We start from the raw sequence: 13,016 nt of genomic DNA, 5'->3' as shown, positions 1-13,016 counted from the left end.
TATGACTGTTTTTCAACATATTATGTTATGACTTTTTGATAAACTATACCATGACTTCTTTATCACTTTTTACAACCTACAATAATATTATTTATTTGTAGTTTTTTTTTACATATTATACTATGACTTTTTATATACCATGACTTTTTTTGATATACTATACTAGTATTTTTTATGACCCACTATACCACGACTTTTTAGAAACTATGACTTTCTTTGACATAATATACTATGATTTTTTTTTTACATACTGTACTATGACTTTTTTGACATACTATACTATGACTTTTTTTGACATACTTTACTATGTATTTTTCAGACTTTTTTGACATACTATAGTATGAGTATATTTTTACTTTTTTCAACATTCTATACTACGACTTTTTTCAATGTGCTATACTATGACTATTTTCAGACTTTTTTGACATATTATAGACTACTATGACTTTTTTCAACATATTATGTTATGACTTTTTTGACAAACTATACCCTGACTTCTTTATCACTTTTTACAACCTACTATAACAATATTTATTTGTAGTTTTTTTTAACATATTATACTATGACTTTTTATATACTATGTCTTTTTTCGACATACTATACTATGATTTTTTTTGACATACTAAATTATGACTTTTTTGACATACTTTACTATGTATTTTTCCGACTTTTTTGACATACTATACTATGAGTATATTTTTACTTTTTTCAATATTCTATACTACGACTTTTTTCGATGTACTATACTATGACTATTTTCAGACTTTTTTGACATATTATAGGCTACTATGACTTTTTTCAACATATTATGTTATGACTTTTTTGACAAACTATACCATGACTTCTTTATCACTTTTTACAACCTACTATAATAATATTTATTTGTAGTTTTTTTTACATACTATACTATGACTTTTTATATAGTATGACTTTTTTCGACATACTAGACTACGACTTTTTTCAATGTACTATACTATGACTATTTTCAAACTTTTTTGACATATTATAGACTACTATGACTTTTTTCAACATATTATGTTATGACTTTTTTGACAAACTATACTATGACTTCTTTTTCACTTTTTACAACCTACTATAACAATATTAATTTGTAGTTTTTTTTAACATATTATACTATGACTTTTAATATACTATGACTTTTTTCGACATACTATACTATGATTTTTTTTGACATACTTTACTATGTATTTTTCAGACTTTTTTGACATATTATACTATGAGTTTTTTTCGATGTACTTTACTATGACAATTTTCCAACTTTTTGACGTATTACACTATGACTTTTTTTCAACATATTATGTTATGACTTTTTGACAAACTATACCATGACTTCTTTATCACTTTTTACAACCTTCTATAATAATATTTATTTGTAGTTTTTTTTACATATTATACTATGACTTTTTATATACTATGTCTTTTTTCAACATACTATACTATGACTTTTTTGACATACTTTACTATGTATTTTTCCGACTTTTTTGACATACTATACTATGAGTATATTTTTACTTTTTTCAATATTCTATACTACGACTTTTTTCGATGTACTATACTATGACTATTTTGACGTGTGTAAATGTAAATATATATATTATATAGCGCTTTTCCAGTCTTAACAACTGCTCAAAGCGCTTTTACATCTACAGGAAACATTCACCATTCACACACATTTATACACTGTGGCCGGAGCTGCCGTACAAGGTGCCACCTGCTCATCAGATAAACATTCACACACATTCACACTCCGATGCGCAGCACCGGGGGCAACTCGGGGTTCAGTGTCTTGCCCAAGGACACTTCGACAATGACTGCAGGGGCGGGGATCGAACCACCAACCTTCCGATTGGCAGGCAACCGCTCTACCACTGAGCCACAGGCACAATTTTATGACTTTTTGACAAACTATACCATGACTTCTTTATCGCTTTTTACAACCTACTGTAATATTTATTTGTAGTTTTTTGACATACCATACTATGACTTTTTATAAACTATGACTTTTTTTGACATACTATCCTATGATTTTTTTTTGACATAATTTACTATGTATTTTTCAGACTTTTTTGACATACTGTACTATGAGTATAGTTTTACTTTTTTCAACATTCTACACTACAACTTTTTTGATGTACTATACCATGACTTTTTACCGACTTTTTTGACATATTTTACTATGACTTTTTTTTAACATGCTGTATTAAGACTTTTAATCACTTTTTTGACTTTTTTTAATCAATTTCTTCTACAAACTATACTATGACTTTTTTAAACTTTTTTCAACATACTATACTATGACTATTGTAACTGTGACTTCTCGACATACAATATTGTGAGTAATTTGACATAGTATACTATGAATTCTTCATTACTTTTTTACAATGTACTATATTATACATTTTTATGACTTTTCTGAAATATTATACAATGAATTTCTGTCAACATACTATACTATGACATTTTTTCTCTCCCTTTTTTCAACATATTATGCCATAACCTTTTTGACAAACTTTTTTGACTTCTTCATCCCTTTTTTTCAACATACTATGACTTATTTATATACATTTTTAATCAATTTCTTCAACAAAGTATACTATGATTTTTTTGACTTCTTCATCCCTTTTTTACGACGTACTTTAATATGAAGTTTTATAAATTTTTATTATACTATATATATTATAATATACTATGACTTATTTTGACATGCTGTACTATGACTTCTTAATCACTTTTTCAAACACTATAGTTTGAGTTTTTGGCAAAAGCATGAATTTGTTTAGGGTGGTAAGACAGAGGGTTGAGTGTACAAATCCTTGTCCAATAAGTTTCAATTCCTACTTTACAGGAATGAAGAATACAATAAAATTCCTGTTATTCACTCTTATCACTTTTTTTCCACGTAACATCCATCCATCCATCTTCGACTGCTTATCCGGTATTGGGTCGCGGGGGCAGCAGCTCCAGTAACATGTAACATGTTACTTTTTTGACATAATATACCATGATTTTTATCTCTTATTTAACATTCTATACTATGATTTTTTTCATCACTTTTTTGACATATTATACTATGACTATTATTACTATGGCTTTTTTGACATACTATATTTTGAGTGTTTTTGACATTCTATACTGTGACTTTTAATCACTTTTTTGACATAACATACTATGATTTCATCTCCTTTTTCAACATGCTATACTATGATTTTTTCTTAACGTTTTTCAACATGCCATACTGTGACTATATTTGACAAACTATCACTTTTTTCAACTTTTATCAACATACTATACTATAACCTTTTTTGAGAAAACAGAAACTTTGTGTAAGGTTCGATAGCTTAGGATGATAAGAGAGTGACTGGAAAACAGAAGGTTTAGTGTTCAAATACAGTTGGTTGTAATTAGTGTGAAGACTTATTTTACAGGAATGAAGAATACAAAGAGATGAAGAGAAAATTTGTGTTTTTGTTAGTCTTAGCCCTTATCACTTTTTTGACATGTTGTACTATGACTATCACTTTTTTACAACGTACTATACTGTATATTTTTCTGACTTTTATCAACATAGTGTACTACAAAATTTTTCTGACTTTTTCGAAATGCTGTACTACAACTATTTAATCACATTTTTCAACAAATTATACTATAACTTTATTTTGATATATTATCGAAAACTTGTTTTGAAATACTATACTATGACTTTATTACTTGTTTTGACATTTTATATTATGACATTTTTGTCACTTTTTTGACATACTATATTATGTTTTTATCACTTTTTTCGACATACTATGCTATGACTTTTTTAATCAATTTCTTCAACATACTATACTATGATTTTTTCTTTGACATACTATACTATGCCTTTTTCCAACTTTTTCAAAATACTAAACCATGACCTTTTTTACTATGATTTTTTCCCAACTTTTTGACATACTATGACTTTTTTTTTCAATACTGTACTATGACTTTTTGCAGCATACTGTACAGTGACTTTTATCACTTTTTTGGACACACTATACTATGACATTTTTTGTTATCGATTTCTTCAAGAAACTACACTTTGACTTTTTTTTAGACATACTATACTATGGCTTTAAATCATTTTTTCTAACAAACTATACTGTGACCTTTTCGAAATATTATAATGACTTTTCTTTTGCTTTTTTTCAACATCTATGACTTTTGTAATCATTTATTTAAACATACTACACCATGACTTTATTGACACTGTACTATGACCTTTTTTGTGATCAAATTTAAAAAAATACATATTTATCTATATATAACTATATATCTATATAATTATAATAAATATCTATATAATTATAAACAGTGACAAACAATTACTAACAATACACTAAGAGTAGGAACGCGTCGTACTATGACCTTTTTATGAATCTTTCGACATGCTATACTACAGTGTTGTATGACTCTTTTCATCATTTTATGACTTTTTTCAACAAACTATACTATGACTATTTTCTGACATACTATACTATTACTTTTTCAAAAATGTATAACACATATACAAATCCAAAAGATTATGTACAACATTATGGGTACTTCTGGTCTTTCAAATAACATATTGATGTGAACATTTTTTATTAAATTGTACACCCGCTACAAGCCTAAAGTTTATCCCAATGAAGAGCTTTTTCTCATCAACCACACTTTCTTCAAGTAACTGGTTGATTTAAATGTTCCATATTGATCAAGGAAACATGAAAACAAGCATTCAGACCATAACTCTGCTACATATAACCACCAGCAAACCTTCCCTATTCCATATCCTGCACTGCAGTGCAGGATGACATACTATATCCATCATTGTTTTGTACTCATACATGCTCTTTTCAAAACACTGGCCTGCAATTCAAACAAATTGTCTAAAGAATGAATTCTCTTTGTGCATGGAGACCTTGGCCCAGTTCAATGTGTGTTGTTTGTGACCCAGACCATGTTCCAGTTTGTGACCAGCCTGATGAAGCACGGATACGAGGAAGAGAGCAACCGACAGCGCCACCTAGCGCTCTCGCCGAAGGACAGACCAGACAAGAAGAACACAGCGCTATGAGATGCGTCTTTTTTCAACTTCAACTCAGACTGTTTTTATCAGTAGAGCACATAAATGTGTTTATGTATATAGTGTATTTACTGTTTCCTTTTCTACATTGCTCATATTTACTAGTCATGGTTTGCGGTTATATCACAAGTAAAAACGTGCAGTAACTTTCAACAACACACTTTATTCCTGCTGCAGTCCTCTTTCATGGGATCAGGATGTGGGAGCACAGACGGTACAAATGGCTGACAAAATATACCAGCTGTAGTAAACCTGCTTAGTATGACATTAGGATAACACCCAGTACGGTCTAAGTATTCATAACTCAAACATGCCTTTCAGTAAAATGTACAACTTTTATCATTTGTCATGTCATCATTCAAAATCATATTCACCTTTCAATTAACCAGAGTAACTGAAACTACAAAATGTAATTGGTGTTTACCAATTAACGATGGCCAGTTTCATCAGCTTGGTAGAAATTGGTTCTAATTATAAAATATTGTACAGCAGGAGTTATAATAAAAACAAAATAAAGTAAATTGTCACCAAGCTAACCGTGAAACTGGTTTAAAGAAAGTTTGTTTCAAAGCAACATAGCAGTAAATTCAATGCTTATTTGATTATTTTTAAAAACTAAAAAAAACAGCTCTCGGGTCAGCTGCAAATATAACATAAATATGGACTCTAACAATTAAATAGAATGAAAAGGCAGGTAATAATCATTGGGCTCCATGTATTTGGTTCCAGAGGTGACACAGCTGTTGATGACCTGGTTCCAAAGCAGAACTGGGGGAGATTGAATTAAGCTGACTTGCTTCGTCCTGCACGAGTTGCTAGAAATCCTCAGGTTTTCTGTTCTAGATGGCAAGTGGCACCAAACAACCAAATATGAGACATTACCATGCAAACAATGGCATAATACCAAAGTAGTCACCGGGTAAATGAACAGAGATTCAGAGGCCTCAGGTGAATGGGAAGAAAGCCGATTGAGGTGGCCGACCTAGTGGAGGCCTTTCCGGTTGCCTCAAATCGTAGAGGCCAGTTTAGGTACCCATGGTTATGTTTAAGAGTCTGTTGCTCATTGGGTGGCTTTGGTCTTCTTGCTTTTGCTTTTCTTATCTTTCTTCTTAAGTCCATCCATGTGAGCTCTAAGGAGGTTGGAGTACGCCTGTAAAGAGGATTTAAAGTTCATCATTAAGTTCTCAGCTCAATTACCGAAGGAGACTATGACATTTTGATTACATCAAGGAGACCTAATCAAGAAAGTCTGCATACAGTGACCCAGGGCAATAGCTTCCAAACGACACTGACATTTTAAAAAAAACTAGCTCAACCCACCATTTGAAACTTGATTACTTCTTTGGTGCTGACCTGAAATGGCAAGAAATGAGAAGTGAGCATGAACAGCTTGTGAAACACATTTCAAGCTAAACATCAGATCTGTTAGGACAAACATACAAACAGGAAACACAGTAAGCTCACCACTGTGCTTATTTTCTTTTTGCCCTCAGATGCTCTGATGAGACATTTGTTGTCTACTGGTTCAAATGACTCTGTGTGGCCCTTTCGGGGTGCTGGCTTGGTCCTCCCATCATCTGGAAAAAAGAAAGTCCCATTCCAGATATTTAGATGTTGAAATAGGAACGCAGCTTTACTTACTGACTAAACTCGAATAATGAATGTCAAAACTCAGGAGGGATGTCTGCTCACATTTCTTTAGCGTGATGACAACACTGCCAGATGTTCTGCACTTCTGGAACAGCCGTGTGAGCTCTGTGAGAAACTGGACAACAGAGCAAATCAACATTAATACCCCAACAACTGACAGCCCTGCCAAAATGATCATTAATGTTTGGGGCGACAGTTGCAACACAGTCTTGAAATAGCAATATTGCTTTCTACAGTTTTGGACTGATTATACACTCAGTTGTCAATGTATTAGGCAGACTTGCTTGATTGTCACATAAAGTGCATTGGACTTGCTTGAAGCTTGAAGGGTAAGACTTTCACATGTGTGACTTACTCCCATTTCTGGTATTACGTACACTTTGTCTAAACTAATGTCGTTTTAAGTCACCTACAGTTTTACTGCAGATTATTTGTAGGCTGATTTATACAACAGCCCTCCATGAAGGATATAATAAGATATGTGTAATTTTTAGGGTAATTTTAGCCTGCCCTCATTAATACGGGGAGAATATTTCAGCCTACTATATTAAACTGCATGTGTTTTAGATAGCTAACGTCAACTAATAATCTTGTAAGTTAGTAGAGGTTGCAAAAAGACCTGGTGGATAACCTTAATATTGAGATTAGCTTAACTACAGTATTCAAAAGGTTCTGAACACCAACACAGGAGTTCAGAAATAATTTGGCTGATTAGACTTTTCCCTGGACTGTGCGTGTATAGACTGATTGCCATCTCCTCGAGGCTATTTTTTGCACCTGGAAGTGCAGGTGTAGAAATTACACATTTATCCCTCTTATTGGTAGATGAAGCTATGTTATCCAATACCCTCCCATCAAAGCTCTCGCCCAACGTCAACCTGGGTAGAGAGCTAATCAGCCAGAATAACTGAAGTAGCAAATAAACTAACTTGTTATTTTACGTTAATTTAGTTAGCGTTAGTCATCTTGAAATGATAAGGTACTGAGTGCCAACCAACGTTACAAATGTTAGCTATATTTTCAATTCGGTTTCAGTGCGTTTGTTAGTTGTAGTTTAGTTTCAGGGTTCAGTTTAGTTTAATTGTTTACTAGAAATAATTTCCACTGCGGATTTGTTTTAGTTTATAAACGGTAACGTTATAGTAACGTTACAATTATAGTTTAGCTAGCTAGTTAACTTAGTTAATAACCCTGGTGCTAACTTAGCTGGAGCAAGTTTAACTATATTGGTGTCAATGTACAAAATTACAACCACTTCTTCGGAATGCACGTTAGAAAATCCAGTTTATGGCTCTTAATATGCTAGAAAGTATAGCGTTAGCTAATAACTAAACAACCCATTAGTCAGATTTACGCGAAACCAGTTTTAGCTTCAATCAAACGTTAGCAGGCTGGCTAATGAGTCAGTCTAACGTGTGGCTAACGCTACCTGTTAACTAGACAGCTAAAGTATACCGTGTCAAGTTCTACTTTAAAGTCAGTAACGTCGACAGACCAAATTATTAACGATGTAGCTACTTTTTGTTCTTACCGAATCGTTTTCAAGCAGCACCATGATTCTGACTTCAGCTTTAGTGGTTTACTGGTCCTAGCTAACTGTGAAGCACACGTACTACAAGCCGGAGCTCCGCCCTGCGCCATCACTGCGGGGACAGGCGTTAAGTCACAGGGCCGCCTGCTGTCAGGGAGGGGAACCCCGCACAAAGATCTCTGCAGTCAGCCATACATACAATGGTTGGAGGAAACTGTACATTTTGAAGTGACTGACCCTGAACACATTTCATTTGATAACACAATCTCATTGAGGTTGTCAAACGTGATTGATCATTAAAAATTATATTAACCATATATATTTAATCATACAGTAGGCTATGCTCGGTAATCGTACATACCACATAAATATAACTCAATTAACTTTTTTTTAGGTACAGGTATGTTATATTACATTACAGCTGATACTTTAAAATATAAATTTCAGGGCTTTAACATTCAAAACATTCACTTAATGCTCACTTTCAGCACACATTCACTTTAAAGAATATGATTATATTGTTTTTTCATTCATAACATTAATGGACATCTACCAAATCTGCTGATTTAGACTAAGATAACTTAACAACAGCTACATATACAAAACTATGGTTTGAATACGGTCTCGATAATAAAATGTATGTGTTTCTTTCATCTTGATAGTGCACAGTCTGGGTGGTGCCCCAGGTCAGCAAGGTGCACAGCAAACTCAGAGTTCCAGTCTCTTTCAAAGACTGCCCTGAGCTGGCTCTGCAAGGCCTTAGTCCTCCATACAGGGTGAGGAGCATGCTGGGAAATCACCAGACCCACGCCAGCTGTGGTCACAAAGTAGTCCCCAGACCAGTTGGAGGTACCTAAGGAACAACACAGTGCAATCTGGTCAGTTATTAACCATTTAACATGCAACAAACACCCTCCTCAACACATGACTGCACAATAACTCCACTGAGTTCAAACAACAGTAATTGTGTGGAAATAATAATCATGAAAATAAACTCACCAATATAGGCTACTTTATCAGTCACCATGTATTTATTGTGGTTGACCCTGGTGTATGGAATATCAGACTGGTTTCCCACAGGCACAATGTACAATTTCTGAAAAGTGAATGATGTGCAAAAATAAATTTATTCAGAGGCAAGATCGGCCCAACAGATGCATTTATTTCATGTTGTGTCTTACTATTTGGATGCTGATATCCTGGTGTGGGCTGTCCATTGAGGCTAGAGACTGAAGAAAGGGCAGCATGGCTGGGTCAGAGTCCCGCCCACAGCTGATCAGCATGCGCATCTTAACCTTCCTCTCGAATGCAGCCGTCCTAATGGCATCATCAATGAACGGCCAGTATCTATTCAATTAAAGAATCCCAAGTGAGGAAATAAAGCAAAAGAGGTGAACGGTTGATGGATACAAAGGGTTTCTTTTGGGGGTCACCTCTGAGGCTTTTCAAAGCGTGTGGTTGGGAAGTACTCCATGACGGCTACATCCACATAGTGTTGGGCATCTGAGATGATGGAGACAATAGCCTCCAGGTCCTGAGTCCTTGATGGAGGACAGAACGATGGCGGAGAACCCTGGGGTGAAACACAAATATTGAACAAGACCACATTTGGGACATCCAACCCTGACTTCCATAAGGTAACAGTTTGAGTTTTTGGGTGTCTGAAATGGTAAGAAGTACAGTTACCTTGATGTAAACAGAGATAACAGCCCCTTATCCATCAGAATAACAGTGTCCTGTAAAATGGAACTGAAACCTAAGGAACTCACCGTGAGGTACAGCCTGCTGGAGATATTATTGGTTTTCACCAGCAGAGGGTGATGTTTATTGATGGCAGTGTCATACTTTGCAGGCCAGGGCTGTGGCAGGGAGCTGTTGGACTGTCCCATCGCCCAGTAGGACTGGAAAATCTTATGTAGGTCCTTTGCTAGACTGGGGCAGTTGTAGACAACTACTCCCAGTTCCTTCACCTAAAACACCAGACAAAAGTGAATTATGAAAATGGTTTGGCAGTGTTTTGAAAGTTTAAAATAAGCATCTGTAATTGTTATGGTGTTACCTGTGTGAGAGCCCTCCAGTCCATGTTGGCGCTTCCAATAAACACATGTTTTTTGTCAACAATCCAGAACTTGCTGTGGAGAACACCCTTCGTCAGGTGGCCAAAGTTCACCTTCCTCACCTGAACTCCTACAGACAATCAGATAGGGAACTGCAGTAAAGCAAAGTTGTTGCAAACAATGAATCACAAATAAAAACACACTGCAGTAAACGTAGAGAACAAGGGAGTCACTTTCAAACCTTTCTTTTTTAAGATCTTTAAATCTGTGGAGTTTGTTCTCACACTGGGAACACTGGTCACCACTCGGACAGAAACATTTCTGGAGGGCAACTCTTCGAGTTCTTTCAGGATCTCCCTTCCCTGCAGAGGACAGACTCACTGTATTGTAGGCCTTTCCCACTGACAACATGTGCATGTTCCCGTCAGTCTTTCTATTTTAGTTGATAACTCACAGGTATGTCAGAGGAAGAGTTAACGTTAATGTCTTCCCCAGTTAAAGTCCAGTAGAAAGAGGCCACGTCCACTTGGTCCGTTGCCACGGAGAGAAGATCTTTCCAGGCCTTTTCCAGAGGGATCCCAAGCGTTACATTGGCTTTGTATTTCATATGTTGAGGGATGCTCTCCACCAGGGTCATGCTAAGAGATAAACAAAGACATCTGCTCAGGGAATTCTCTGGAAATTGAACTGGAGAAAATTATAATTTAGAGATAGATTAGATTTTGGGATATATTAACCATATGGTCAATAGATGTACAGTAGATACTGTATGTTTTGTAATTTTACTTTCAGAATTCTTTGCTAAAAAAATCCTTCCTCAAAATTAGTACAACATGGACCACAAAGTATTCATTAAAGAGATCATAAAGAGGGAAAACAATAATGTATTAATTTACTATACAGTACACGTTATGTAAAATACACAGAAGTTGTATGATAGAGGAGCTGTTGTGTATGGTTCATTACATAGATAAAAAAGTAATTTATATTAAGTCATTGTCCAGTTCTGAAATGTCCTGGTGATGACACTATAACAAAATGCAACTGTAAATCTAACAGATATCAGATATACAGTACTTTGTTCCAAAGTTGTTCAGATTAAAGAATAGAAGAAGCAAATGTAGAGTTAATTAGTCAGTCACCAACTAACACTCATTTAACTATATCTTCAGTGGGGTTATTACCTGCACTGGTCCGTAGAGAAATTGCTCCCAGCAGCTTCATTAGGAAGCGTCTCATGATCTTGGTGGGGTGGTGGTCTTTTCAGCACAGCGATGGCAAGCAGGATCCCCAGGACTGTCAGACAGCCCAAAACCACAGCTAACGTCACACAGCTGGTTGACCTCTAACAACATGAAGTTTGATAGAAAAAAAAATCCAGGAATAAGAAAAATGTGTCATACCAAAACAGAGTGAATGACTTGGTAAATATTTGATGTTGTCCTACCCCTTTGTTTGAAACATAACCGTCATGAAGGCTGCTATACATAGAAGGCATTTTTTCTTTCAAATGCTCGTACTCTATTAACATTCAAAAGCAGGAAATTATCATCTCAGACAGAAAATAACACACCAGAATTCTGACTTCACTAAAGACAGAACTCATAAGAACTTAGTTTAAATCTCTGAGGAAGTTTGGTTTCCACAGTATTGAAAGCAAAACTTACACAAAGCAGATGTAGATAATTTTCCAGCCAGCAGAAAGAGCTCACAACAAACACGCTTCCTCTCTTCCAGCTTACACCCAAAACTGATCTGAAGGGATAGCTCTGCTACTGAATACATTACAGCACAGTTCCTGTTTTACTTTCATTTCAGGTTGTGACATGTATTTGCTGAGGAATAAAAAATAAAAATAAAAGTATAGTGAGTGAATAAAAGTCATGACTTAAAAACAACTTTACTAATCAAATTTATTTGAAAAATCTGCAATCATCATCAAATTACACAAACCAAACATAAATACCATCTAACAAGACATCCAGATTAGAGCCAAATCATTCTGGGTGAAAGGAAGGAAAACATAAATTGAATATAAAAAAAATGGGACACAAAAACTTTGACAAACAAGAATTACATTCCAGCTCTTTAACCTGCTGTGGCTCTGAAAGAGTAAAGCAAAGAAGAAATACTACCAAATAGAAGAATAGCAGCAAGTGCCATCAACAGGACTAACATTCAGTTTTTGTTGAGTTTGTAAACAACCACCGTCCCACACAGCTCTGTGGCACTAAAGGTACTTCCCAGTTACAATCACATGTACAATCTGGACTGGGAAAAGGGGAACCCAACCTCTCTGCTCATCAAATGTTTACAATCAGTCGCAGGAGGGCAACGACTTTCATTTGCAGCATATCAGGTCGAGGGGATAAAGTTATTCTACATTAGTGCAAAAGACAAGATTAAGAGGTAATTTGTACGATGTTCGGATTTCTTTTTACTATGTTTTCTATTTACATGTCACAAGCTCATCAAATCAGATTGACAGTTTCACACAATTGACTTTGTCAACTTGAATTCTAAAATGACATTACTTCTCCTGTCATGTGAGGACCATCAGAAGTGACCTTGTGACTTGAGAGGAAATTTCAAATCCTACCACAGTGCTCTGATAGCTCTCGAGCCTGTCAATTCATTCCCGTAAGTTGCTTTATGATCGTCTTTGGCCAGT

General features: G+C 35.0%; 3 protein-coding genes across 4 annotated transcripts in view; 1 reads left to right on the top strand and 2 right to left on the bottom strand.

Annotated features, from left to right (window-relative positions):
- xgb (x globin) overlaps window positions 1-5,244 on the top strand; it is an 11,101-nt gene extending 5,857 nt beyond the window's left edge. Inside the window, exon 5 of the mRNA XM_034858885.1 lies at window positions 4,979-5,244. Within this exon, the coding sequence (XP_034714776.1) occupies window positions 4,979-5,098 (120 nt within the window). The 3' untranslated portion in view covers window positions 5,099-5,244. The remainder of the gene's footprint in view (window positions 1-4,978) is intronic.
- Window positions 5,245-5,520: 276 nt separating this feature from the next.
- Window positions 5,521-8,437, bottom strand: srp14 (signal recognition particle 14). The gene is made up of 5 exons (XM_034858886.1): window positions 8,289-8,437; window positions 6,800-6,872; window positions 6,572-6,684; window positions 6,428-6,460; window positions 5,521-6,257 (listed from the first exon to the last, which is right to left on the bottom strand). The coding sequence occupies exons 1-5, from the start codon at window positions 8,310-8,312 to the stop codon at window positions 6,168-6,170; spliced, it is 333 nt and encodes a 110-aa protein (XP_034714777.1). The 5' UTR covers window positions 8,313-8,437; the 3' UTR covers window positions 5,521-6,167.
- A 379-nt stretch (window positions 8,438-8,816) lies between these two features.
- Window positions 8,817-12,192, bottom strand: LOC117935654 (5'-3' exonuclease PLD4). Of its 2 annotated transcripts, XM_034857982.1 has the most exons (11): window positions 12,013-12,192; window positions 11,793-11,866; window positions 11,530-11,690; window positions 10,800-10,983; window positions 10,587-10,707; window positions 10,348-10,475; window positions 10,058-10,258; window positions 9,722-9,861; window positions 9,470-9,635; window positions 9,288-9,384; window positions 8,817-9,141 (listed from the first exon to the last, which is right to left on the bottom strand). In XM_034857982.1, exons 2-11 carry the CDS (start codon window positions 11,841-11,843, stop codon window positions 8,939-8,941), a joined length of 1,452 nt encoding a protein of 483 aa, XP_034713873.1. In that variant the 5' UTR covers window positions 11,844-11,866; window positions 12,013-12,192; the 3' UTR covers window positions 8,817-8,938. The 2 variants fall into 2 exon arrangements, with proteins under 2 accessions (XP_034713873.1, XP_034713874.1); XM_034857983.1 differs by lacking the exon at window positions 11,793-11,866 and having other exon boundaries at window positions 12,013-12,128.
- Between the last annotated feature and the right edge of the window lie 824 nt (window positions 12,193-13,016).

This window comes from Etheostoma cragini, chromosome 20 (genome assembly GCF_013103735.1).
Source record: "Etheostoma cragini isolate CJK2018 chromosome 20, CSU_Ecrag_1.0, whole genome shotgun sequence".
NCBI classification, from domain to species: domain Eukaryota; kingdom Metazoa; phylum Chordata; class Actinopteri; order Perciformes; family Percidae; genus Etheostoma; species Etheostoma cragini.
The sequence above is the reverse complement of the archived record's forward strand: the minus strand, read 5'-3'. Positions and strand labels throughout refer to the sequence as shown.

Excerpts from the sequence above, each read along its gene's own strand:
- srp14 (XM_034858886.1), bottom strand. The coding sequence starts at position 8,312 with ATGGTGCTGCTTGAAAACGATTCG. Across the intron at positions 6,873-8,288 it reads TGCTGCTTGAAAACGATTCG|TTTCTCACAGAGCTCACACG; the intron begins GTAAGAACAAAA and ends TCTGTTGTCCAG. Across the intron at positions 6,461-6,571 it reads AAAAGAAAATAAGCACAGTG|GTCAGCACCAAAGAAGTAAT; the intron begins GTGAGCTTACTG and ends TTGCCATTTCAG.
- LOC117935654 (XM_034857982.1), bottom strand. The coding sequence starts at position 11,843 with ATGCCTTCTATGTATAGCAGCCTTCATGACGGTTATGTTTCAAACAAA. Across the intron at positions 11,691-11,792 it reads GTTATGTTTCAAACAAAGGG|AGGTCAACCAGCTGTGTGAC; the intron begins GTAGGACAACAT and ends TCATGTTGTTAG. Across the intron at positions 9,385-9,469 it reads AGGATATCAGCATCCAAATA|AAATTGTACATTGTGCCTGT; the intron begins GTAAGACACAAC and ends TTCACTTTTCAG.